A 25867-nucleotide genomic window follows, 5' to 3' on the forward strand; every position below is an offset into this window, starting at 1 on the left:
TCCAATCTGAATTATTCCGAAGCCCTAAAACATAACTCCTTTCGACACTGGATCAAAGGAGAAAAACAGGGAGCTCGTGGGCCAAGCTCAGTGATTTTAGAAAGTAGGAAATTTTACATTAAAATCCTGCATTTCTAACCTTTCTTGAAAAACTGGGAGTTCAGGCAACTCCAGGCTCACTGCACATGGTAACAGTTGGCTGGAACTGAATGGTGGGCACCCCATGAAATGGGACATGGATGCCCCAGTCCACCACAGTCCCCGTCACTCCACACTATATAACAGCTAACCAACTGCCTGCATCTGCATCACCACCTGTCTCTGAAGGCATCTGAGCTGCTACCCCTACACTGATGACAGCCACCTGTCTCTGAAGGCATCTGAGCTGCTACCCCTACACTGATGACAGCCACCTGTCTCTGAAGGCATCTGAGCTGCTACCCCTACACTGATGACAGCCACCTGTCTCTGAAGGCATCTGAGCTGCTACCCCTACACTGATGACAGCCAAAATTCCTTCCACCAAAATCTATGACTTTACAGGAAACACAATGATAGGAACTCAAACAACTTTCTTACAGGACAAGACAGAAGTTCCAAAAACTCTGGCTAAAAGTTGGCCGGCAGTCAAGAACTCAGGAGTACTAGGTTTGCGGGAACCGATTAATAAAGGAGATATGTGAGTGGCTGGAGGCAAAAGGAAAAGAGTAAGTGAAAACATTCCGAGGGTGCTCAGAGAGAGAAAGCCACCACTGGAGTCCCAAGCAGAAGGCAAGTTTCTCGTGCTTCCTTTTACCTGTTCGTAGTTTATGAACATGGCAGTCTCAAAACTCTTGGCTGCCCACTTGAGAAGGTTTGTAGACTGCTCCGGAGTCATGTAAACCAGCACACACTCAGCTATCAGGAGGGTTGGCAATCTTAACGAAAGAAGAAAAAGGCACATAAATATGTTTTCATCAAAATGGGACTCTCAAATTGCACTCACATTACAGGGAGGGCACTTCATACCCCAGGAAAACCAGAAGCACTAGTTTTCACATCAACAATCAGTGCACCGGGGCCCAAAGTTTTACACTGTAAAAAGGTGAGCAATCAGCAATGAGTTTTGTCTTGCTGGTGAAAATGTGTTAAATGTGTGTGGTAAACTATAAAAATAGCTAGAGTCTTCCCTACTGTGCACCCACAGTGCGGCGATGTGAACCCGCAGATTCTCCCACTCAGGAGGTGAAGCTTATTTCCCTTCCCCTGGAATCTGGGTTAGTCATGTAACTTGCTTTGGCCAATGGAACAGCAACAGACAGGATACAAGCAGAAGCTCGGAAATGACTTACACACTGGTGCTTGCTCTCTTGCTGTACTTGGAAACCTGAAACCACCATGTGAATGAACCCAAGCTAGCTTACCACTGGAGGGGAGGTCCTGTGGATGAGAATGAGGCAGCCCAGCTGACCTGCCCACTGTCCACACATGAGTGAACCCCAGGGCACATCACCTAAACCTGGCCCCCAGCAGACGAGCCACCCACCTAAGCCCAGGCCAGGTAAAGACGGCTATATGGGAGTTTTTTGTATTATTTTTGTAACTTTTTTGTAGATTTGAATTATTTAAAAATGAAGTTAGACATTTTTACAATATATTTTCTAAGAGGCAGCCATTAGCAATATTAAAAAAGAGGATTAATATTTTTCAAAATATAAGTGAAAGCAAAGCAAAGACAAGACAGTCCATAAAGGAAAACAGAATACAAATGAAACCACAAGGAGGAATACACAATTCGAACACTTGTCTCAACAATTGTTTTTCATCCATTTTATAGATCTCCAAAAGCGAGGCAAACTTCCCTATCAACAGCTAGCCCAATTTATACCCAATTACTTCCCTAACCTTCCAGCACATCTGCCAAAACAGATGGTTACTGCAACTATAGTTAGAGTCAGAGGCAACTGACTCAGGGCCTATCACGAGCCAATTCCTGTTCAACTGTTTTTGCATGCTGTTACTTGATCTTCAAAACCATCTTGTGAGATAGTCTTTAGTCCAGTTAATAAATGAAACACTAAGGCTCAAAAAGATTTAAAAAAACAAAACAACCCACTCCCCCCTATTAAACAACTAGTGAGCAGGAGAAGTAAGACAGAAACCCAGGGTGAGATTCTAAGACTCGTGCTCTCCTTATTCTGAGAGGGCTCCAGGCCCATCAGTATCAGCTTTAACCAATCTACTGCTGACTTCACAAATCCATGTGCCCCCAAGAAATCCAGTGGTGTCCTTGAAAGTTAAGACTTCCCTTCAGCTAAAAGAAAACACACTACTTGCTCAACATCGCTAATTATCAGAGAAATGCAATTCAAAACTACAGTAAGGTACCACCTCACACCGGTCAGAACGGCCGTCATTAAAAAGTCTACAAATAACAAATGCTGGAGAGGGTGTGGAGAAAAGGGAACCCTCCTACACTGTTGGTGGGAATGTAAGTTGGTGCAGCCACTATGGAAAACAGTATGGAGGGTCCTCAGAAAACTAAAAATAGAGGTAGAGTTGCCATATGATCCAGCAATCCCACTCCTGGGCATATATCTAGACAAAACTCTAATTCAAAAAGATACATGCACCCCTATGTTCATAGCAGCACTACTCACAATAGCCAAGACATGGAAATCACCTAAACGTCCATCGACAGATGAATGGATGAAGAAGATGTGGTACATATACACAATGGAATACTACTCAGCCATAGAAAAGAACGAAATAATGCCATTTGCAGCAACATGGATACAACTAGAGATTACCATACTAAGTGAAGTAAGTCAGAAGGAGAAAGACAAATACCATATGATATCACCTATTTGTGGAATCTAAAATATGGCACAGGGCTTCCCGAGTGGTGCAGTGGTTAAGAATCCGCCTGCCAATGCAGGGGATACAGGTTTGAGCCCTGGTCCGGGAAGATCCCACATGCCATGGAGCAACTAAGCCCGTGTGCCACAACTACTGAGCCTGTGCTCTAGAGCCCGCAAGCCACAACTACTGAAGCCCGTGCGCCTAGAGCCCGTGCTCCGCAACAAGAGAAGCCACCGCAACGAGAAGCCTGCACACCACAATGAAGAGTAGCCCCCGCTCGCTGTAACTAGAGCAAAGCCCATGCACAGCAACGAAGACCCAACGCAGCCAAAAAGAAATTAAAAAAAAAAAAAGGGCACAAATGAACCTATCTATGAGACAGAAACAGGCTCACAGACAGAGAGAACAGACTTGTGGTTGCTAAGGTGGGAGTGGTGGGAGGGACGGACTGGGAGTGTGGGGTTGGCAGATGCAAACTGTTATATTGATATATAGAATGGATAAACAACAAGGTCCTACTGTATAGTGCAGGGAACTATATTCAATATCCGGGGGTAAACCGTAATGGAAAAGAATATGAAAAAGACTGTATATATGTGTATAACTGAGTCACCTTGCTGTACAGCAGAAATTAATACAACATTGTAAATCAGCTATATTTCAATTTAAAAATAAATTTAAGAAAACACACTACATTCTGCAATCAGTGAACCACCTAAGGGTCTCCCCAAAGGAAAAAAGAAACACAAATACTCTTTACAGTGTATTGACCTTACTTCTGAACACCTGGTGAGACAGACTTAGACAATAAAGCTGGAGTGACAACACTGGGTCAAGTAGAGCTGTCCCTGACATTTGAGCCTGTGGAAATGTAAATCCTAAGAATGACAACCTGGTTGATGATTCTAGACTAAACACGTAAGCAAGAACTTCAAAATGTAGAGGTAACAGCCATCACTGTGCTGAAGTGTTAGGAAGACCACACTTTAACCCCCTATACTTCCCACCCCTCCATTGCCCAAAGCTCACCTGTATTTGCACCTGTCCTTACCCTCCTTCCTGCCCTCTCAGAATAGAGAGTGTTTCTCTTCCCTCAAAGGCTAGTTAACCTCAGTCCATGCTCTACATACTCCCTTCCCTCTCCTCCAGCAATGACTTCCCTTGTTGCTAATTTCCTTCATCGTTTGCCACTGATTCTTTGCCTTCAATTTATTCTTTAAAATAACTTTCCCTTTCCCTTACCTGCCTTCCAAACCTCTCCCTTGAGTTACTCACCTCAAATATCCTTGAAAGTGTCACCTTCACCTATATTAGACCAGGTGGATATGCCTTTTCCTCCCACTAGCTCTTTATCCATTTGACCAGCATCACTGTGCTAAAACCACACATCTCACTCCCCTCCTCGGCCTCCCAAAGGTACCCACTCTCAAGAATTTGGTGTGAACCCTTCTGGTCCATTTAAAAAATACTTCTGTTACGTATATATGTAATCATGCAAATACAGTATTTGGGGGGGTTTGATGCTACACATTTGGTATCACACTGCAATTTAATTTTTAAAAAGTCAACATGAAGTTTTTGAGCTCTCGCTGAAGTCATGCATTTTACATAGCATTCATCTATTCTCCTCCTGGTGGACGTTTATGTTGTTTCCAATTTTCTGCTACTAAAAACAGAAGCTGCAATGAACATCCTCCTTGTACATACATGTAGACCTTCTCGGGGGGACACACCCAACAATGGAACTGCAAATTCATATGGTACTGACAATTTTACTAGATAATTCCAGATCATTCCTTGCAATGGTCACACCAAGATCACTCCCACCAGTGGTGGACGACCATTCCTTTTCCCCCGATATCCTTGCCAACACTTGATACGGTCAGACTTTTACATTTTTGCCAACTTGGTGGTAGTAAAACAGAATTTCATCTGATTACTACTTAAGTTCAATACCATTTTAATATGATACCCTGTTTCCTCTTTGAGCTGCCTGGTGATCTATCCTTTGCCCATTTTTCTACTGGACTTTTTAAAAAATAGTAGGTATTCTTTATATACCCTGGATGCTAATCCTTTCTTTATATGTTACAATTATATGTTTCTATGCATACAATTATCTTCCCTCAAACTTATATTAGTAATCAGTATTTTACAAAAGCAATACAGGTGATTCTCATGGGAAAACAGACTCAAGGAACATTGCTTCTCAGAAAATTTCAGAAAACTACTCTAAGTAGCAATGAAAAAAGAATGGTACATGTTATCATGCTGTACCTCCAACTGGCCTTATCTCAAAAAGAGGTTAAAAAAAAATCTCACTGTGTATTCATGTTACATTTCTTTAGTTTCTCTTCCAGTTCAGGTATATCTCGGAGATCTGCTCCAATGATGGCATATCTTGTTGAATCCAATATGTGCCCATCTGTAAATGTAAGAAGAGATTATAATTTCAACAGAAATTGATCAAGAAGAGATTATAATTTCAATGGATGTGACTTTTTCAAAACTAAAGTAAATGTATTGTTTTCTCCATTATAAAAATGCATGCTCGCGCTTCCCTGATGGCGCAGTGGTTAAGAATCTGCCTGCCAATGCAGGGCACATGGGTTCGAGCCCTGGTCCGGGAAGATCCGGACATGCCACAGAGCAACTAAGCCCGTGCTCCACAACTACTGAGCCCGCGTACCACAACTACTGAAGCCCGCACGCCTACAGCCCGTGCTCCACAACAAGAGAAGCCACCGCAATGACAAACCCGTGCACCGCAACAAAGACTAGCCGCCGCTCAATGCAATTAAAGAAAGCCCTCGTGCAGCAATGAAGACCCAACGCAGCCAAAAATAAATGAATGAATGAATAAATAAATAAATAAATTTATTTAAAAAATCAAAATCCTGCTCGTTATGGGAAAAAAAATCAGGTAAGAGGGTGAAAATTAACTAAAAATCATACCTTCCGAAGACAACTATTAGTGTTTTAGTGTATAACATTCTAGCCTTTTTCCTCTGTGCTTAAACTCCTATGCACAACACGGACACATCCTCCCTCTCTCCCCCTCTCTCCCTCTCTGTCCCTCTCTGTCCCTCTCTTTCTCTCTCTCTCTCTCTCTCTCTCTCTCTCTTTTCCTCTCTCTCCCTCCCTCCCTCCCTCAAACGCACACACACACATACGCACACACCCTGCACAAAAAAAGATAATGGGGTCACCCAATACTTGTTCTGAAAGCTTTTCCTATTTAACAATAGTATCACGGACATCATTCTCTATGATTTCACCATGCTCCACGGAGTAGATAAAACAACTTACTTAGCCAATCGCTCAATATTAGACAGGCAGTATTCCAAGTTTACTCCATCTCAGGCGAACATCCTTGTATACATGTCACAGAGGACTTGTCTGTCCAGTTACACAGATTATGATGAGAAGAATTAGGAGATCAAAGAGTAAGCCTATTTAAATATTGGTACCAATTGCTCTCTAAATGTTTTGTCAATTTGTGAGCTATTATGTTTAAAAGAAAATAGTTTATGTACTAAAGTATTTACAAATAAAATATTTCCTTTAAAATACTCCACCAAAGGTTGGATGGAATGGTATGTATAGTAGTTCTCAAGCTTTGGCAGGCATCAGATTCGCCCAGAGGGCTTGTTAAAACAGACTGATCAGGCTCCAGCCCCTGAGTTTCTGATTCAGATTTTTCAAAAGTAGAAATCTGTATTTCTAACAAGTTTCCAGATGGGGTTGATGCTGTTAGCCTGGGACTACACTTTTAGAACCACCAGTACAGATGAAATGAGACTGGCAATAAAGTTAGGCGATGGGTACATGGAGGTTCATCAATCTAGTCACATTATTTTTGTGTAGGCCTGAAATTCTTTTCAATCTAAACTCTCTATTTTTAAAAATAGATTATAATTAAAAAAGAAATTAAATTGCTTGATTATTTACCTGAAGCCACTGTTCACTCAACTTCCTCAAAGTACAAACCACGGAAGAAGCTGGGACATTCTACAGCCATCCTACATCATTGCTAAGAACTCAGGTACCCTCCTGAGAACCCACAGCAAAAAGTGTGGGAAAGGTGAAACGGCATGTAAGCAGGTTCTCCCTTATTTTCTTGAGAACCCCATTCAGCGGGTTCAAATACACTTGGCCACACCCCATAAGCTACAAGAAATACCTCCTAGGAATCTGCTAGATGTCAGGAAACCACCAAAGGGCAAGGCTGGGAAACCCAGAGTCAGTCCCAGGCACCATAACACCTGAGTCCAGAAAAGAATATCGAGAATGTGAAAGCACTTGCTTGCCCTGCTGTGAAAACAAGCAGTGATTCCCAAGTGCCTGTGTGCCTTCTTACAAATAACATATATATTCAAGACGAGTTTTTCCATACCTGACCACACACACACACACAGACACACACACAAAGAGACCATCAGAATGTTGAAGCATGTGGTCTCCTTGAACTGTGCAACTCATTCTGAGTAAGACATGTCTCACTCAGGGATGTGGATCTAAAGGTAGCACACAAGACAAAAGTGGCACATGGTCATGATTACTCTTAAAAATTGAGCACAAGGTCAAAATTGAGCAAGGGTCAATGACCTGGGGCATAGCCAGCAGTGGCCCATCCGTGTGCCCTGGCAAGCTGGCATACTGCCTGGGAAGTGCTGGATGTGATGTCCCCAAGGTCCCGTTAACGATAGATCTGACGCTCTAATAACGCACACCACACACCCATCATGATCCCCATGCTCCTCTAAAGTCAGGGGCTACTCAAGCTGTGTAGAAATAGAAGGTCTATTAACCGCCCTTGAAGGATGCCTTACCTTCATTTCACAAGAAACAGAATGCATTTGGTAGAGGATACAGGCTCAGGGCAAGTTTCAAAGGAGTTTTACTATTCTGGGAAGATATGCCATTTTTATAAAATCTAACTCTAGCAAGAGACCATGGGAACAACAAAAAAACCTTGATACCTTTGGAATGCTTCTGAGACTGGGTGAGAAAAAGACCTTGCTCACCAAAACGAGACCCACAATCCCTTCCTTCTTTTCTATTTTCTACTTCCTAAGAGAAAAACGGGAGAGGATTAAAAGCTTTTTGTGTGATACTCTTATAAGAACAACTTTCTAAAGGAATAGCCCATACTTGCCCAATTCTGGAAAGCCAATTAACATTGATTGAAAACATCCGAACTGCTACTAGTAGTTCCTTCTGTGATCAATCTTTAGAGAACTGACTTCTAAGAGGATTTAAGAGGGAGAACCCCTGAAAATATAACACCATGATGGGTTTTTAAAAAATTAAGAACCAATTTGTACATGGCCAGAATGAAGAGACAAGTATGAAAATCCTATTCCTCAGGCTTGGTCATCATTTCACTCAAGCGGCAGTTCTCAACCAGGGCAACCTTGTCCCTAGGGAACATCCGGCAGTGCCTGGAGACATTTTTGGTTATCGCCAACTGGGGGATGCTAGTGGCATCTAATAGGCAGAGGTTACGGATGCTGCTAAATATTATAAACTGTGCAGGGCAGCCCCACAACAGGGAATTATCCGGCCCCAGGTGTCAGGAGGGCTGAGGTTAAGAAACCCTGCATTAAACTTACACACAAAAATTCAAAATCACTAGTTGACGTTAAATTTTTAAAATCCTTAAATAGTTCTAATTATTCTTGGATAGGGACAACTTAACATGCCGTAGCTTTTATCCAGGACATGGTTCCCAAGATGAAAACTCTCTTTGGAATACACCTGCAGAGGAATGGGCTTTGGTCTCAAACAGCCCTGACAGCAAATGTCTACTCTGCCAGTTCCTAGTCGTATGACACACTGCTCACGCCTACTTTTAAGTATAAAATGCATACAATGGCAACCTCATATGGTTGCGGCTAAGATTAAGGGCAATGTCAAAGTGCTGAGCTTCACGGATCCCAAACTGTACTGAGGTGCCCTGGGGCGGCACAACCAACTCACAAGGGCAGAACAGGATGTTTTAAATTTTTGAGGGAAACGCAGAGATACTCAACATGCACCAGACACAAGCAGACCATCAGCTCAAGGCAGTCACAGTTTCCACAGGAGACTTCTCTGCACTCCTTTTAATGACACCATATCTCTGCAAAGCTGATTTCTCAGGTGTGACTGTGATGAAAAAGCCACTACTGCTCAAACATCATTTGCAATATTGCAAGAGGAACAGGTGGTAGTGTCCAATCTGGCTCCCAGGTGAGGTCATAAAGGGCCCGAAAGGAGCACATATCCCATTAGAAGTAACTGTGGTTATTTAAGAATGAAATTAAGAGAGCATTTGTTCTTAGAATGTAAGTGGCTTTTTTTTCAAATGACCAAAAAGTTGTTAGGACATAAATACTTACAATGTTTGAACCCAACTTATTAATAAACAGAACTGCTGATATGTTTTTTAACCTAGAGTCATCATGAAAAACATACTGAGGCACTTAGTAAAGGAAGGTGGGCACGCACTCCTTGGCCTAACTCAATGGTAGTACATCGTGGAGTTCTTCTGTGAAGACCAGACCACAGATGATTAAATCCGGGCAGGTGCTGAGAAGCTCCACACAGATGAACCCAACTCAGACTGCCAAGCTGCAGGATTGTGAGCTAAACAGACGGCTGTTTTTTTTGTTTTGTTTTGTTTTGCGGTACGCGGGCCTCTCACTGTTGTGGCCTCTCCCGTTGCGGAGCAACAGGCTCTGGACGCGCAGGCTCAGCGGCCATGGCTCACGGGCGCAGCCACTCCACGGTATGTGGGATCTTCCCGGACCAGGGCACGAACCTGTGTCCCCTGCATCAGCAGGCGGACTCTCAACCACTGCGCCACCAGGGAAGCCCCAGACGGCTGTTATTTTAAGCCACATGCTTTGCAGTGGTTTGTTACAGAGCAAAAGCTCATACAGGCTTTAATTATCTGCCTCATTCAGCTCACACCTATGAAAGGCAGGAGAAAGTGGAAGATTTACACAATGTAACATGGTAGTTACTTACACACACACACACACACACACACACACACACACACACACACACACACACACTCCACAGGGCATACAGGTCATGATCTCTTCCATCACCTCCAAGTCAGCATTTCAAGAGAGACGTGTTCCTACGTGCTACTGACCTGTAGTGAGTCCCATCAATCCCATTCATTATATGTCTTCAAAGACAGACTTATTATTAAGATTGCAAAGTGTTCTTTTAGATCCCCAGATTTTCCTAGAACATTCTAGCTTAAAAATAAAAAAGCTGGGATTGACATGTACACACTGCTATATTTAAAAAGGATAGCCAACGGGGACCTACTGTATAGCACAGGGAACTCTGCTCAATGTTACGTGGCAGCCTGGATGGGAGGGGAGTCTGGGGGAGAATGGATGCATGTACATGTATGGCTGGGTCGCTTTGCTGTGCACCTGAAACCATCACAACGTCGTTAATCGGCTCTACTCCAACGTAAAATAAAAAGTTTAAAAAATTAAAATAAAAAGCGTTGTAAATAAAGACAGCCTCAGGTGGATTTCTGGACCACACAGGAGTTTTGCTTGTTTGTCTGTCCATCTGTCCACCCAGGAATACTTACTGAGCTCTCATTATGTTCTGGGCACTGAGTCCTGGGAAGAAACTGATGAACAAAAAGGCACGGTCCTGCCCCCATGGGGCCTGCAATCCAGCAGGGAAGATGAAGAGTGGACAAGTGTGGGGAACACTACAAAGCGGGGTACAGCCTTTTGGGAGTGCATAACAGGGTCCCACCTCCCTTAGAAGAGAGTCCACACGACTTGGCCTGGCCGAGGAGATCCTGCATGATGCCGCCTCGCCTTCTTCAGCTTCATCTTGAGCCATGCACCCCTCCCCACTGCCAGCTCCAGTCACACTGGCCTTTCGGCTTCCTCGCATGCTCCTCCTTTCCCTAAGCTTGCCTTGTGTGAGACAATCTTTCCCCTACAGGGTTTGTCCTTCTTGCGGTTCAGCTGAGATACCTGACACCACTCTGCAATGCTTTGATTTGTTGCTCTTTTTACTTTATACTCAACCAGTTCCACATCGGAGTTGAGATGGATTACAAAGACACAAACATTCGCTCATTCAAGCATTCAGGTATGTATTTATTCCATCAATAATCTCTGTGTGCCAGGCACTGTTCTAGGCGCTGGGGATATCGCAATGAACAAGGTAGGAGAGGTCCCTGTGCTCTTGAGGCTTATTCCCTCAAGGAGGGAGAGACGGTGAATCATTAAACAAATGAAGAATCAAGATAGCATCAGAGTATTAAGAGCTATGAAGAAAATAAAAGAGGATGAGGGAAAACGGTGCCTAGAGTAGGAGGTGGCAGCTGAAGTGGGACATGGGTGATGAGATGGAGCCCATTAAGCAAAATTAGGGGGAAAGAGTTCCAGGTCAAGGGAAGAGGAAAGGTTTGAAGGTGAGAGCAAGCTTGGCACATTCAGAGGACAGCAGGAGGGCAGTGTGGTGAGATCATAGTTACTGTAGTCGAAAATAAAATCGGGGGACTTCCCTGGTGGTGCAGTGATTAAGAATCTGCCTTCCAACGCAGGGGACACAGGTTTGATCCCTGGTCGGGGAATTAAAATCCCACATGCCGCGGGGCAACTAATCCCGTGTGCTCTAGAGCCTGCACCACAACTAGAGAGCCTGCGTGCCACAACTAGAGAGCCCACGCGCTCTGGAGCCCGCACCACAACTAGAGAGAAGCCTGCGCACCGCAACGAAGAGCCCACGCACCACAATTAAAGATCCCACGTGCCGCAACTAAGACCCAATGCAGCCAAATAAATAATAAATAAAAATAAATATTAATTAAAAAAAGGAAAGAAAATCAGGAGGCATCAGACACCCAATTAACCATGTAAATTTCAGCACTAGAAGGATTTAAGCAGGAAAGTAATAGAATCTGACTTACTTTTAAGAACTCATCTTGACTTACTTTTCGTTGTGTGCTCATTTACATACTTTTAATTTCTTACCCTGTGCATAGTTCAGCTTAAGAAAACATCTATCATCAATTCTAAGATGCATATATTTTTCACATTTTAACATTTCTGAAACCTGGATGCATCTAACAGTCGATAATGTATCAGTTTAATTTGTCAGCACTTTTTCTCTCCTATTGATAAATAAATAGTGGTGATTCTTACAGCCCCAGGGGTTTGATGAAAAAGGGTAATTTTTAAATGAAATTTTTGTCAGTTTTATTATCATCTATCACTTTTCTCAGATTTTCATTCACGTTTTTATTTATTTTTATTCAGATTCCTTTCTCAGTATGATGGCAAGATCAAAAACTATTGATATAAAGGACAAGACTGGAAAATTTACCCACGTAACACACAAACACAAATTTAAAAAAACAAGCAAAAGACTAAGAAAAAAATATACAATAAAAAAAGCTGACAAGAGACTTCCCTGGTGGCACAGTGGATAAGACTCCACGCTCCCAATGCAGGGGGCCCAGGTTCGATCCCTGGTCAGGGAACTAGATCCCAAATATATAAATAAATACTTTTTAAAAAAAAGTTGACAAGAGGTTTTTATCAAAGAACATATCTGTATGTTATAAAGCGTTCCCATAAATTGAAAAAAAAAAAGGCTGGGGGGAAACAATGCAACTGAAGAAAAAAATGGGCAAAGGAAATGAAAAGGCAATCTACAAAGAAATTCCTAAAGGCCAATAAAACTATAGAAAGATACTCCATCTCGCTGGACTCTAAGCATTCAAAGTTATATAAAATTTTAAAACAATGGGACATTGTTACAGCCCATCAGACTGGTAGAAATTTTTAAAAATGATAATATCCAGCGTTAGTGACGGTGTAGAGAAAGAGAATCCTCATCTACTCTTAATGAAAACATAAATTAATAAAATGTTCTTGAAGATCAGTTTGGTAGTAGCTATTAAAATTCACAATGTACAATTCTTTGAGCTAGCAACTCCTGCAAATACACACATATATATGTGTTTTCTACAACACTGTTGAATATAAAAATATAAAAAGGCAGCAATCTAAATGACCATCAGTAGGGAAAAGATTAAATAAAACAGAATTTCCATGCAGAGGAGTACTGCAAAGCCATTAGAAATAATGAGGTAGATTTATATATTCTGACATGAAAAGACAGCCATGATTCACTAGGACATGAAAAGAGCAAGTCACAAAACAGTATGTATAAATTATTTATTTTATTAAAATTACATATAAACCTATATTTATATATAGAAGTATAGATCCATTCGTTCAACAAATATATGTTACACTACAACACATATTTATTCAATGTGTATATACATTCATTCAACAAAAAATTATTGAGCCTTTTATGTGCCACGCACTGGATTATATCTGTGTGTGTACTTTATTATGTGTGATATTTACCTTTCTCTGGGTATATTGTTCACCTGCAGTAGAAAATACTCTGAACACTGGTTATCTTGGGTGGGAGGAGGGATTATGGAAAGGCTTTACTTTCTACTTCATATATTTCTACATTGATGGATCAGAGTCCTAGCAAAGTACTAGCACATTCATTGCAGATAATCATTCTGACACCAAATACATAGAAAATTACGGTAGCAAAACTGTACAGAAAGCAAATAGGCCAGCAAATGGCAAAGCCTGAACAGCTTCTACTCACAATTTGTATAAGGGAGACAAAGGACGGGGGAGAGATCATTTTCTGTGGAAACTTTATTGGGAATCTGATCACTAGGAGGATGACTAAAGCACTGTGGTTGTGTAAAAGAGGAAGCGTATCTAATCGTCTGCTGTTTGCTGTGCTATCTGTGTCGACCATCCGAGAAGGCCATCCTCTCTAAGCATGTTTTCTGACCCAAATTATTAATAAGGCCCTGGAACCTCTCTGTCAGATAGAGACTGAAAACAATGGAAGATTCTGGAAGAGTTTTACCATAATTCGAAAGGCTTAGAAATGAGGGAAGTGGTGTTGTAAACATTCGTAATTAAAACTTGAGGGGAGGGCTTCCCTGGTGGCGCAGTGGTTCAGAGTCCGCCTGCCGATGCAGGGGACACGGGTTCGTGCCCCGAAACTGACTGCAGGGGCCAAGGAGGTGCCATAAACCAGGAAGCAGGTCAGGTGTAAGACAAGAGGGAGTGGTGGGGTCAGAACTGGAGAAGACACGACCCTTCTAAATAAAGCGGCCACTGCTCAATGACTGCCATGTAGGAGCTAGATGTGATTTTTCCAAGCAAAACTGAAAATCAAGACTTTCATGAAAAATCTCCCATTTTTGAAATGTTCACAACTAATTTAAATTCTTTTTAAAGAGTGGGGACCTATGGACATCTAAGAAGAGTCACATCAAAACTGTTTTAAATTCCTTCATAGTAACTGTGGTGGAAGTGAAAATGTATCAGCAGAAGGATACGTGTATTCGTGCGCGCGCGCACACACACACACACACACACACACACACACACACACACACCATCTTTAAAAATAAAAGGGGAAAAAGAGCAAAAATTGTTATATAGCCCAGGTTGTATTACTTAGGTTAAGGATACTTACCCATTTGAAGTGTGTCCTCTGAATGTAAGTCTAAAATGGGTTTTGATAGGAGAGGTTTCAATCTGCAGAAGGTGAGAAAAAGAAAGGCGAGTCAAGCAGCTCATTTACTGCTAAAATGCAGACAGCCACCACAGACATGGCAAATAGGTATCACTACTATTCAAAGGCAGGGCCATGCCAAAGGGTCATCTGTTTAATCACATTTGACCCTAGGCACGTACAGTAAAAGTCCAGGGGATACAAGTCAGTTAGGTCAACTAAGCTTTACATGGAGAATCTGATATCAAATCACAAACTGATCATGACATACGTACTTAGAAACAGCTACAGACAGGCTAGCAAGAATTTTCCAAATGTTCCAGTGTTTTTAGTAACATTTATGTGATAACTCTCCCAATCAAAAATATGCAAGAAAACAGGGAATTCCCTGGTGGTCCAGTGGTTAGGACTCTGTGCTTCCAATGCAGGGGACACGGGTTCGATCCCTGGTCGGGGAACTAAGATCCCATAGGCCGAGCCCAAAGTAACTGATTAACTTCAGCCTCCCATTCATTCATTCAAAGAATATTTACTACACATCTATTCTGGGTCAGGCACCTTTCTATACCCTGACGATAAGTAAGCAAAATACACATAGAAATACAGATTAATACACAACATTGTTAATCAACTACAATCCAATATAAATTTTTAAAATTCTGATTATTAATCTACTCTAGGTCATTTTTTTAAATGTTCAGAGAAATTACATGAACGGATAGAAGAGTCACAAAGGAGGGTGTATTTCATGTTGAAGACTGCACGATATGTTCGAATGAGTGTCCCAGGGGCAAGAAAGAGGGAGGAGGGGATGAAAGGAAAGCAGTGCCCTAAAATGAGGTCTCCTGCCTCAGACCTGCCGTCTACCAGGATCTGGTTCTGAATCTCACCATGCTCTTGCTTCCGGCCAAAGCCACACTTACTTGATGCTGTGCAGCTTTCTCGTGACTATCATTGGAAAGTCGATTTCAAAATATTTACTTGGTAGAAGATCTTCATCCTGAGAAAAAACACACAGTAATCTTTCTATAATTATTTATTACTCATACATTTACCTATCATCTTCATGTACCAAGTGCTAGGGCCTGAAGAGCAATGGGATGCTTATGGATTTAAAATCAGGGGAATGATACGGTAAGAAATGTACTTTTCAAGTTATTTGGTCTCGGCATAAAGAACAAATGGAGGGAAAAAGGAGATTATTGTAGCTGTCCAGGAGCCAAGTGATGGGGAGCCTGAATCAGGGGAATGGTCACTGGGATGTTAAGAGGTAGACTGGAAGCAGGACATAAGAGTATTTCTCAAAAAAGCAGCTTGATATGCTCCACAACAAGAGAAGCCACCGCAATGAGAAGCCCGCGCACCGCGACGAAGAGCAGCCCCGCCCTGCCACAACTAGAGAAAGCCCGCGCGCAGCAACAAAGACCCAATGCGGCCAAAAATTCATTCATTCGTTCATTTTTTTTTAAAAAGCAGCTTGGGACCTATTAGAGAGGGTCAAGAAACCAATGTGGTGGGTTGTGACCAGCAGTTTGGAGATGAACTAGAATAAAGTAGCAAATGTCAGAAAGCATCATGTGGAATGAGGGATACATTTATTTTTTTCTGTGATAGTGGAGAATAGTGGGGTGGTAAACAGCAGGCACTCTGGAGCCTGGAGGGACAAGGTTCAAATCCCAGCTCCACCACTTGTTTGCTGTGAGGCCTTGGGGAAGTCACTAAACTGCCTGGGCCAAGGTTTCCTCATTTGAAAAGTAGAGAAAATAACACCTCATAGGGTTGTGCGGATTAATGAGGAAATACGTGAGTGAACTCAGAACAGGGCCCGCCCTTAGTAAGTACCATGTGTGTGCCCTTATTATTTACAGACATAGGTACACAGACGTGGGTCCTGGCTAGGGATGTACAGTTATTTTTTACTGTGGCTGCAGTTTTAAAAAGTGTGAAACACACACACACACACAGCCCTGCTTCCCCCTCGCGCTTTTTTTTTTTTTTTTTTTTTTTTTTTTTCTTCCGGTCCGCGGGCCTCTCACTGTTGTGGCCTCTCCTGTTGCGGAGCACAGGCTCCGGACGTGCAGGCTCAGCGGCCATGGCTCACGGGCCCAGCCGCACCGCGGCATGTGGGATCTTCCCGGACCGGGGCACGAACCCGCGTCCCCTGCATCAGCAGGCGGACTCTCAACCCCTGCGCCACCAGGGAAGCCCCCCCACCCTCGTGCCTTTCCTAGCTTAGTCGGTGGCTACACCCCCATCCAGTCACCTACTGGTCATGCTAGAATTCTCCAGCTCCTCCTCCCTGTCCAATCAATCCCTCAGCCTGAATGTACACAAATGTCAGATCACTATGTAATACATACTATGCAACTAACATAGTATTATATGTCAAATCATATGATATCGCTTATATGTGGAATCTAAAAACAATGATGCAAATGAGCTTATGTACAAAACAGAAATAGACCCACAGACAGAGAAAACAAACTTATGGTTACCCAAGGGGAAAGGGGGGAGGGATAAATTAGAGGAGTTTGGGATTAACATACACACTACTATATATAAAACAGATAACCAACAAGGACCTACTGTATAGCACAGGGAATTCTACTCAATATTTTGTAATAACCTATAAGGGAAAAGAACCTGGAAAAGAATAGATATCTATATGTATGTCTGTATCTCTCTCTATATATATAACTGAATCACTTTGCTGTACACCTGAAACTAACACAACATTGTAAATCAACTATACTTCAATTAAAAAAATTATGTCAAGTATTGATATATTTCAATTAAAAAAAAATCACTCAGCCCAGCTGACTATTCTCAAATGCATCCTCTCCTCCTCAGCTCTATTATCACCAGCTGTGAAGACTAAAACAACACCCCTTTCTGCCTGCAACAGCTCTTCACACCCCTAAGACTTAGCAAGAAACAAGGCACTCCATAACCTGCTACTCTTTTAATACCCTCATGCCCACCTGCACTTATATCCCAGAAATAGAGAGCTACTTATTTAAAAAGAGGAAAGAAAAAGAAAGTTGCTGATATCCAGAACCTGGTGGTGGCTTCTTTGGTGTAGGATGGGATAAAGAAAAAGGAGGGGTAAGGATGTTTCCTTGTTTCTGATGAGCAGACTGGCAGGTAAGAGCACCATTTACACAGACAATAACTAGAGATGAAGGACAGGTCGGGAGGGGCAGCAGATCCACCCCCCTCCCCCCACTGAGGACAGAATGATGGGGGCAGAAATCATGAGGAAGCAGTTCCTGGTAGGAAGGTGACCCCTAAGGGCAAGTAACAGAATTGGGAGATCCACCCACATGGAAAATGTTCCTCAGTTAAATTTTCAGGGGATCTGGTCTGGGGGAAGGAGGGGAAGGACAGAGAAGGAAGGAGGAAGAGAAAAAGAAAGAAACAAAACAAAGGGACAATACGGTTTCTTGACATCAGAGGAGACCTGGACTCACCACCTTCAGCTGTTCACTCTTGGAATTGCAACACATACCTACTACCTGACTGCAGAGCAGGGCTATGTAAAAGCTATCTGAAGATATTGAGAGGATGTGTTTAAAGGATACACAGAAATAACTTTCTCTAAGAAATTCTACAACACCTTTCAAGAACTTTTACTCACAAGGTATAGAGTGTTAAGAACAGTCTAAAATTCCAGAAGACCACAAGGACAATCAAAAGCAAATAAATGAAGGACAGCACAGTGTCCCACATCTCACACAGGACTTCTGACTTTTTTTTTAACATCTTTATTGGAGTATAATTGCTTAACAATGGTGTGTTAGTTTCTGCTTCATAACAAAGTGAATCCGCTATACGTATACATATATCCCCGTATCTCCTCCCTCTTGCGTCTCCCTCCCACCCTCCCTATCCCACCGCTCTAGGGGGACACAAAGCATCAAGCTGGTCTCCCTGTGCTGTGTGGCTGCTTCCCACTAGCTATCTATTCTACATTTGATAGTGTATATGTGTCCATCCCACTCTCTCACTTCATCCCAGCTTACCCTTCCCTCTCCCCGTGTCCTCAAGTCCATTCTCTACGTCTGTCTTTATTCCTGTCCTGCCCCTAGGTTCTTCATAACCATTTTTTTTGGATTCCATATATATGTGTTAGCATACGATATCTGTTTTTCTCTTTCTGACTTACTTCACTCTAAGACAGACTCTAGGTCCATCCACCTCACTACAAATAACTCAATTTCGTTTCTTTTTATGGTTGAGTAATATTCCATTGTATGTATGTGCCACATCTTCTTTACCCATTCATCTGTCGATGGACACTTAGGTTGCTTCCATGTCTGGGCTACTGTAAATAGAGCTGCAATGAACATCGTGGTACATGACTCTTTTTGAATTATGGTTTTCTCAGGGTAGATGCCCAGGACTTCTGACCTTTTAAAGAGCTTTCCCAGGCACTCGTGCACTTGATCCTTATGAGAATTCTGAATAAGGGGTAACCGAGGAAGGAAAGCTTACAAAAGGCACACCTGGAACTCTTAAGAAACAGACATCCTCTTTCTCCACTTTCAGAAACGGGCAAAGTGGCTCCGGCAAGGATGCTTCAACTCCTTATTCCACGATTCTCTGCGGCCCTCTGACACTCCACTCCCAGGTAGCTCGCATGGCACAGGAGGCAGGGGAGATACCCAAGGCAGGGCACAGCCACCAGGGGGAAGCCAGGAACAGCCACGAGGAAGGGTGGCCCTCAGACTCCAAGATCCAAGGTAGTCGACCACTTCACAGGCGGCCAAAACTGAGACTGCTTCCCCTCCATACCCGACCCTTTGGTTGTACAGAAACAGAATTCAAGAGACACCAAGAAGTGAGGCCACTTAAAGGGTTTCACTCACCCTTTACTCTTTGCTCATGATGATACCAGCTTTCCCTGGCCCTGTTTTTGCCTGCTGCCTGAAGATGAGTCTTCGGCTGTCCAGTCTTGGGCCCCTGAGATTATACAGAACAAGCTCACACGGTAGTGGCCCCAGAAAGCCTGTGACTCGCAACTAAGTCTCTGCTGGTGCAGCAGGGGGGCCATCCCAGGTGGAAAGAGCACGAGACTATAAGATCGATGGACACGACTTCCCCTGCTCTTTTATAGAGGCACATATAGCTCTAAAACAGGGATTGACAAACTTTCTGGAAAGAGTCAAAAAGTAAGCATTTTAGGCTTTGCAGGCCATAATGGTCTCTGTTGTAACTACTCAGCCCTGCTGTGAGAGCCATAGATAAGATGTAAATAAATGGGCATGGCTGTGTTCCAATAAAACTTTATTTACAAAAATAGGTGGCTGGCCAGATTTGGCCTGTGCAACCTCAGCTCTAAAAGAGCAAACAAGGGAATTCCCTGGCGGTCCAGTGGTTAGGACTCCGCCCGTCCACTGCAGGGGGACGGGGTCTGATCCCTGGTCGGGGAACTAAGATCCCACAAGTACGCAAGCGGCCAAATAAATAATAAAAAATAAAAATTAAAGGCAAACATCAAATCGGGGGGAAAACTCACAACAAAATGGAAAAGACAAAAAATAATAATAAAAGAGCAGACAAGGGTTTCCCTGGTGGTACAGTGGTTAAGGGTCTGCCTGCCGATGCAGAGGACACAGGTTTGTGCCCCGGTCCGGGAAGATCCCACATGCCGCAGAGCAGCTGGGCCCGTGAGCCGTGGCCGCTGAGCCTGCGCGTCTGGAGCCTGTGCTCCGCAACGGGAGGGGCCACAACAGCGAGAGGCCCGGATATTGCAAAAAAAAAAAAAAAAAAAAAAAAAAACAAACAAGCATAATTTTAAAAAAAGAGAAACTTTAGATTTTTAAAAATGCCTTTGGATCAATACAATTATCAATAAAACAAAAAAACTTCCACAAAGGACTTTAAGGCCCTGTGCTACTCCCCTTCCTCTCACCTTTGACAGAGAACCTTTTTCTTGGAAGGGGCACATAAGACTCGGTGTACCTGGCTCAGAAATTAAAATCTCAGATTTATTCATTATTAACCCACCTGCAAGATGAGGAAAAAAACCAAACCATATGACCAAGTCAAAAGGGTAAAAAGGAGGGATTTCTCCAGCAGCCCCTGTAATGCTGGCAGTGCACACACTCTTACACTACATTCTGTTCCAGTTGCTTCCACCACACCAGGGTCACAGCATTACAGAGGCACAATCGACCCACAGAAAAAACTCTCCCTGAACAACCACAGAGCTGTGTGCAGAGGAAAGAGGAAGGAATTGGGAGTCTGAAGAGCTGGAGCCAATGTTGGTTCCACGTCCTAATGCCACTGGCTGTCCAATTTGGGGGAAGACACAGACTTTCAAAGCCGCACTTCCCTCAGATGTGTAAGCTCCCCCACCCAACACAGCTCTTGTGTTAACTAATGACGTCATATATGTAAACGCACTTCATAAACGTCAGTTATCTCATCGAGACGGAAGAATGCAGAGGCAAACGATACCACGGCCATGTTGAGGACACTGGTTCTCAAGTAACAGAAAGACTGGGAGCTCTGATGACCAAAGACCTTCTTATCAGGTGAGCTAATTAGGGACAAAATAGATAATGCAGGTGGAGTTATGCTTATATACTCTCATCTATCTTGGTCTACGCCTGCAAGAAATCTGGAGAGGGGCTTCCCTGGTGGCAGAGTGGTTAAGAATCCGCCTGCCAATGCAGGGGACACGGGTTCGAGCCCTGGTCCAGGAAGATCCCACATGCCGCAGAGCAACTAAGCCCGTGCGCCACAACTACTAAGCCTGCGCTCTAGAGCCTGCAAGCCACAACTACTGAGCCTGAGTGCCACAATTACTGAAGCCCGCACACCTAGAGCCCGTGCTCCGCAACAGGAGGAGACACTGCAATGAGAAACCCACGCACTGCAAGGAAGAGAAGCCCCTGATCACCACAACTAGAGATAGCCCGCGTGCAGCAATGAAGACCCAACACAGCCAAAAACAAATTAAGTAATTATTTTTTAAAAAGAAATCTGGAGAGACGCACATACCCATTACTACCACATGACTGACCTGATAGAAGAACCAAGAAAAATCTGTACAAACCTACAAAAAAAAGAAAAAGAAAGAAACTGCAATCAGTGAGATATTTGTAGGGAAAAGGTTTGGCAATAAAATCCAGCCCAGGAATCAAAGACCAGAACTTTAGTCCTGGTTCTGCCACTGACTAGACCCAAGTTTCCTTTCCTATGAGTGAGTATAATTACACCTGCCCTTGAACCCAAATAGAACAATTGAGGCATCAAATCAGAGAATGACTACAAAAGGGCTTTGCATCATGTTATCATTACCCAGCCTTGCAAACCTCCAAATGTTACCTAAGACACCGCGATGCCGACAATAAAATCTTAAGTTATCGTCAAAATTACAAACGCAAGTGTTCTTTTGTCTCAGCAGTTCCACGGGTAGAATCCTTGCTCCTTCTCCTGGTATACTGCCACATATGCAGGGGAAATGTACCCAAGAATGTTTACTATAACCCAGTTAGTAGCAGCAAAAGGTGAGAAACCACCCACATATCCTCACTGGGGCTCTGGTGAGATGAAGTACAGGGATGAAGGCAGTTGTGGGGCTGGAGGGCTGCAAAGCGAGGTGGGAGACAGGCTGCCACCGCACTGCATTTTAATCTTTCCTTTACACTTTTGAACCAGGTGAATGTCTTCAACACATTAAATTTAAACAACTGGAAAGAGAAAATGGGAAATTTTAATTTACCTTTAACCTCCAGAAGGTGGTATCCATCCCAGCCCCGAGGTTTAGAATTTGACAATTACATTCTGTCTTCCGTAGAAATGCCTTTATAAGCTGGCTGACGCCATGGACTCGAGCAAAATATCCTAAGAGACAGACAGAGAAGCAAGCTATCACTCGGTGACGACAGAAATAATCCCTGCAAAGCCCATGGTGCTAGGGAGAGCAAAACTACACTTTGCCCTTCTTCAGGGTCAGCGTTTATCTGCAAACTTCATGGGAGAAATAATGACTTTCAAACTCTCTTCCATTTTTTTTTTTTTTTTAAAAAGCTGGTTGAACAAAAATAAGTACTAGCTACTTAATGGTGGAATTAACGATCTGAAGAAAAATAGTGTCCTATACTTTTACTTAGGAAAGACAAGTGTTTTATATCAAAACATCTGATCTAAATGCTTCTCTTGTAAATGTGCTTTTTCACAGCTCTAGGGAAAGCTAATTAGTACCCTGATAAAACTCAAAACTGCAAGGGCGTGTGGGAAATAATATTTTTAGGTCAGGAAATTGGGCAGATGAATGTCAGTCAAAGCAAAGAAAGCCATGCTTCTTATCTTGTTCCTTTCACCTCCATCTTGTCTGGGTTAGAGCCTCTGTGTTTATAAAATGGCATCACAGACAGTGGGAGGAGAAACACCAGCAAGTGGTGGCCTAATTAATGGACTTGTTAAGCTCTGGGGTGGGGAGCTGGGACAAAGGAGATGGGAAACCCAGAAGGGAGACAGGAAGACAGCATCTGTCTTGTTCTAAAGGCCTGTTGCTCAAGGTGTGACCTTTTTTTTTTTTTTTTTTACGCAGGCCTTTCACTGTTGTGGCCTCTCCCGTTGCGGAGCACAGGCTCTGGACGCGCAGGCTCAGCGGCCATGGCTCACGGGCCCAGCCGCTCCGCAGCATGTGGGATCCTCCCGGACCGGGGCACGAACCCGTGTCCCCTGCATCAGAAGGCGGACTCTCAACCACTGTGCCACCAGGGAAGCCTGAGGTGTGACCGTTTTAAGAACAAAATTTGAGAGTAGCATTTAGAAACTTTATTGCCATTTGACAGAGAAATTTTATGTCTGGTGAGTGTGCTAATAAATAATTCAGGGAAATTCCCTAGCGGTTCAGTGGTTAGGACTCTGCGATTCCACTGCAAGGGTGCACGGATTTGATCCCTGGTCAGGGACCTAAGGTCCCGCATGCCATGCAGCATCGCCAAAAAAAAATTAATTAATTAATAAAATAAAATAATCAATTTGATAATCCCTACCTTATAAATAAATAAATAATTTGGGCTTGTGTCTACATTTCATTTTCCTAGTAAATCACCTTTATTGTATATTACAGAATATCATCCACAATGGATTCAACTTGGGAGAAAAAAATATGTCTTCACCAAAGATGTTTGGGAAGCGCTCTCCTTCTGGGCTGGAGGTCCCCAATCTGCAAACCGGGAGAGGAAGAAGGAAGGGGGGCTGACATGTCGCCCGGGGCACCGAGCCAGTTGCCATGGTGGGTCCCTGTCTCTGGAACATTCGCTGGGAAATCTGTCTCAAGAGCTGGGGAGGGAGGCTTAAGAAAGGCCTCTTAAGCAGGCCTTGCCCAATCTAACTGATGCCTGGATTCACCCTCAGCTCAAAGTAACTACCATGTCCTTCTTCTCAGGAACAACCATTTACAAATTCCTTTGCCCTTCTTATAGAACCCACCTACGGGACCCATCTTTAGGGCCTAGATTCCCCACACATATAAGAATTACGTTCATTGGTCAGTTTCTCAATCTAGCTGAAACTAAGTCACCCTCCTATCTCAACTCCTTCGACTTCCTTGATGGAAATTACTTGCAGAACCTAATAGTGTTACTAGCACTTTAACTGGGCAACAACAACAAAAATAATCCCTTATGTGAACAGACAGCTTGCAGTAGAAGATATATAAATGGCTTTTATAGTAAAAGATATGTAAATGGCTTTTATATTACTGTAAAAACCATTTTTCATGTATCAGGTGAACAAAGATGAAGTTTCATAATACACTGTGCTGGTGAGGAAGTTGGGAAACAAGTACTTTCATACACTGTTGAAGACAGTACACCCCGGAACTCTCTTTTTAAGAATGAATCCCTAAAACCTCAGGCCTCTCAGCTGATGAGATGTCGGGGAGGGAGATGGTCACTTGCCTCTGTTAATTTCCGGGGCCTTCCTCTCTTTAGATAGTCTCACCAAATGCTGGATGTAAGGGTCCTGCCAGTAGCCAACGCTCACTGCAAACCTGAAAGAGATGAAAAAGGAAGCAGGTGAGTAGGTTCAGGCCAGGTTCCACGGCCACGTTCCCAGGAACCAGGTCAAGGATCCACAGGAAATTCATTGACCTCAAAAGGCTAAATCATGCAAGTAGAGATCATCATACTAAGTGAAGCAAGTCAGAAAGAGAAAGACAAATACCACATGATATCACTTACATGTGGAATCTAAAAATATGATACAAATGAACCTATCTATGAAACAGAAACAGACTCATGGACGTAGAGAACAGACTGGTGGTTGCCAAGGGGGAGAGGGTTGGGGGAGGGCTGGAGTGGGAAGTTGGGGTTAGTAGATGTAAGCTATTATATACAGAATGGATAAACAACAGGGTCCTGCTGTAGAGCACAGGGGACTATATTCCATATCCTGTGATAAACCATAATGGAAAAGAATATTTTTTTAAATGTATATATATGTATAACTGAATCACTTTGCTGTACAGCAGTAATTAACACAACATTATAAATCAACCATACTTCAATTTTAAAAAGGCCAAATCACATTTAATGCTCCAGCACAAGCTTAAACAGACTCATCCATCCACCTCTGCATTCACATACACTGCCCATCACATTTCCCACCACGACCATTTCTTACCTCTTCCCCCTTATCGCTAATTCCTTTCCCAGGACCCTAAACAGCAAATAACCTCACCTCATACTTCATACAGAAGACCTGCAACCAATTATTCATTCAGCAAACTCACTGGCCAGAGCTAGTCAGATAACTTGGCTCAACCAAAAGTTTTGTGTCCAGGGGAAGGGAGACCCAGAAATATTTGGCAAACATCACTAACAACTACCAAAGTATTTCTCCTGACTTTGTATTAAATACCTGTCCTTTCATGTCCCTTAAGGAGGTCACAGTGGGGAAACTGGGAACAAATAAAACAGCTATAACTTGGAAAATGCTAGGGTAGCCCAAACTCTCTCTAACCCAGTCTACACTACAAGCAGTTAAAGTTGTAGTGTTCCAAGCCTAGGAGCTGAAGCCCTGATTACCACTGGAAGTCTCCTGGCAACCATGAGTAGAACCAGCCTTAGGACAAATGAGAAGTCAGGGAAGGAAGCTGGATCCCTAAGGCCACGCCACACCCCTGTGGGCCTGGAGCCTTCTCTACCTGGCAACAAATACTTAGTGAGATAAGAAACATCTTTACCACTTAAGTCAAATTGAGTCAGGCTTCTGTTACTTGCAGTCTTAAGCATCCTAAGTGATATCCTGAATAATACATCCATTTCCATGTTGCTTGATAAATAAGCTGAAACTTAAGGTGACTGGGTGTGTGTGTGTGTGTGTGTGTGTGTGTGTGTGTGTGTGTGTGGTGTCACCCAGCTAAGTTCTAAGCTCCCAGAGCACAGGAGCACAT

The 25867-nt window shown here is 43.1% G+C and overlaps 1 protein-coding gene across 1 annotated transcript in view; it reads right to left on the reverse strand.

Moving 5' to 3' along the window:
• Positions 1-25867, reverse strand: part of LCMT1 (leucine carboxyl methyltransferase 1) — a 55383-nt gene that overhangs the window by 10860 nt on the left and 18656 nt on the right. Inside the window, exons 2-7 of the mRNA XM_024744663.1 lie at positions 24372-24463; positions 22181-22302; positions 15372-15448; positions 14410-14471; positions 5164-5266; positions 797-917 (exon numbers count right to left, since the gene is read on the reverse strand). Of these exons, the coding sequence (XP_024600431.1) occupies positions 797-917; positions 5164-5266; positions 14410-14471; positions 15372-15448; positions 22181-22302; positions 24372-24463 (577 nt within the window). The remainder of the gene's footprint in view (positions 1-796; positions 918-5163; positions 5267-14409; positions 14472-15371; positions 15449-22180; positions 22303-24371; positions 24464-25867) is intronic.

Source organism: Neophocaena asiaeorientalis, unplaced genomic scaffold, assembly GCF_003031525.2.
Source record: "Neophocaena asiaeorientalis asiaeorientalis breed wild unplaced genomic scaffold, Neophocaena_asiaeorientalis_V1.1 scaffold91, whole genome shotgun sequence".
Lineage (NCBI taxonomy): Eukaryota > Metazoa > Chordata > Mammalia > Artiodactyla > Phocoenidae > Neophocaena > Neophocaena asiaeorientalis.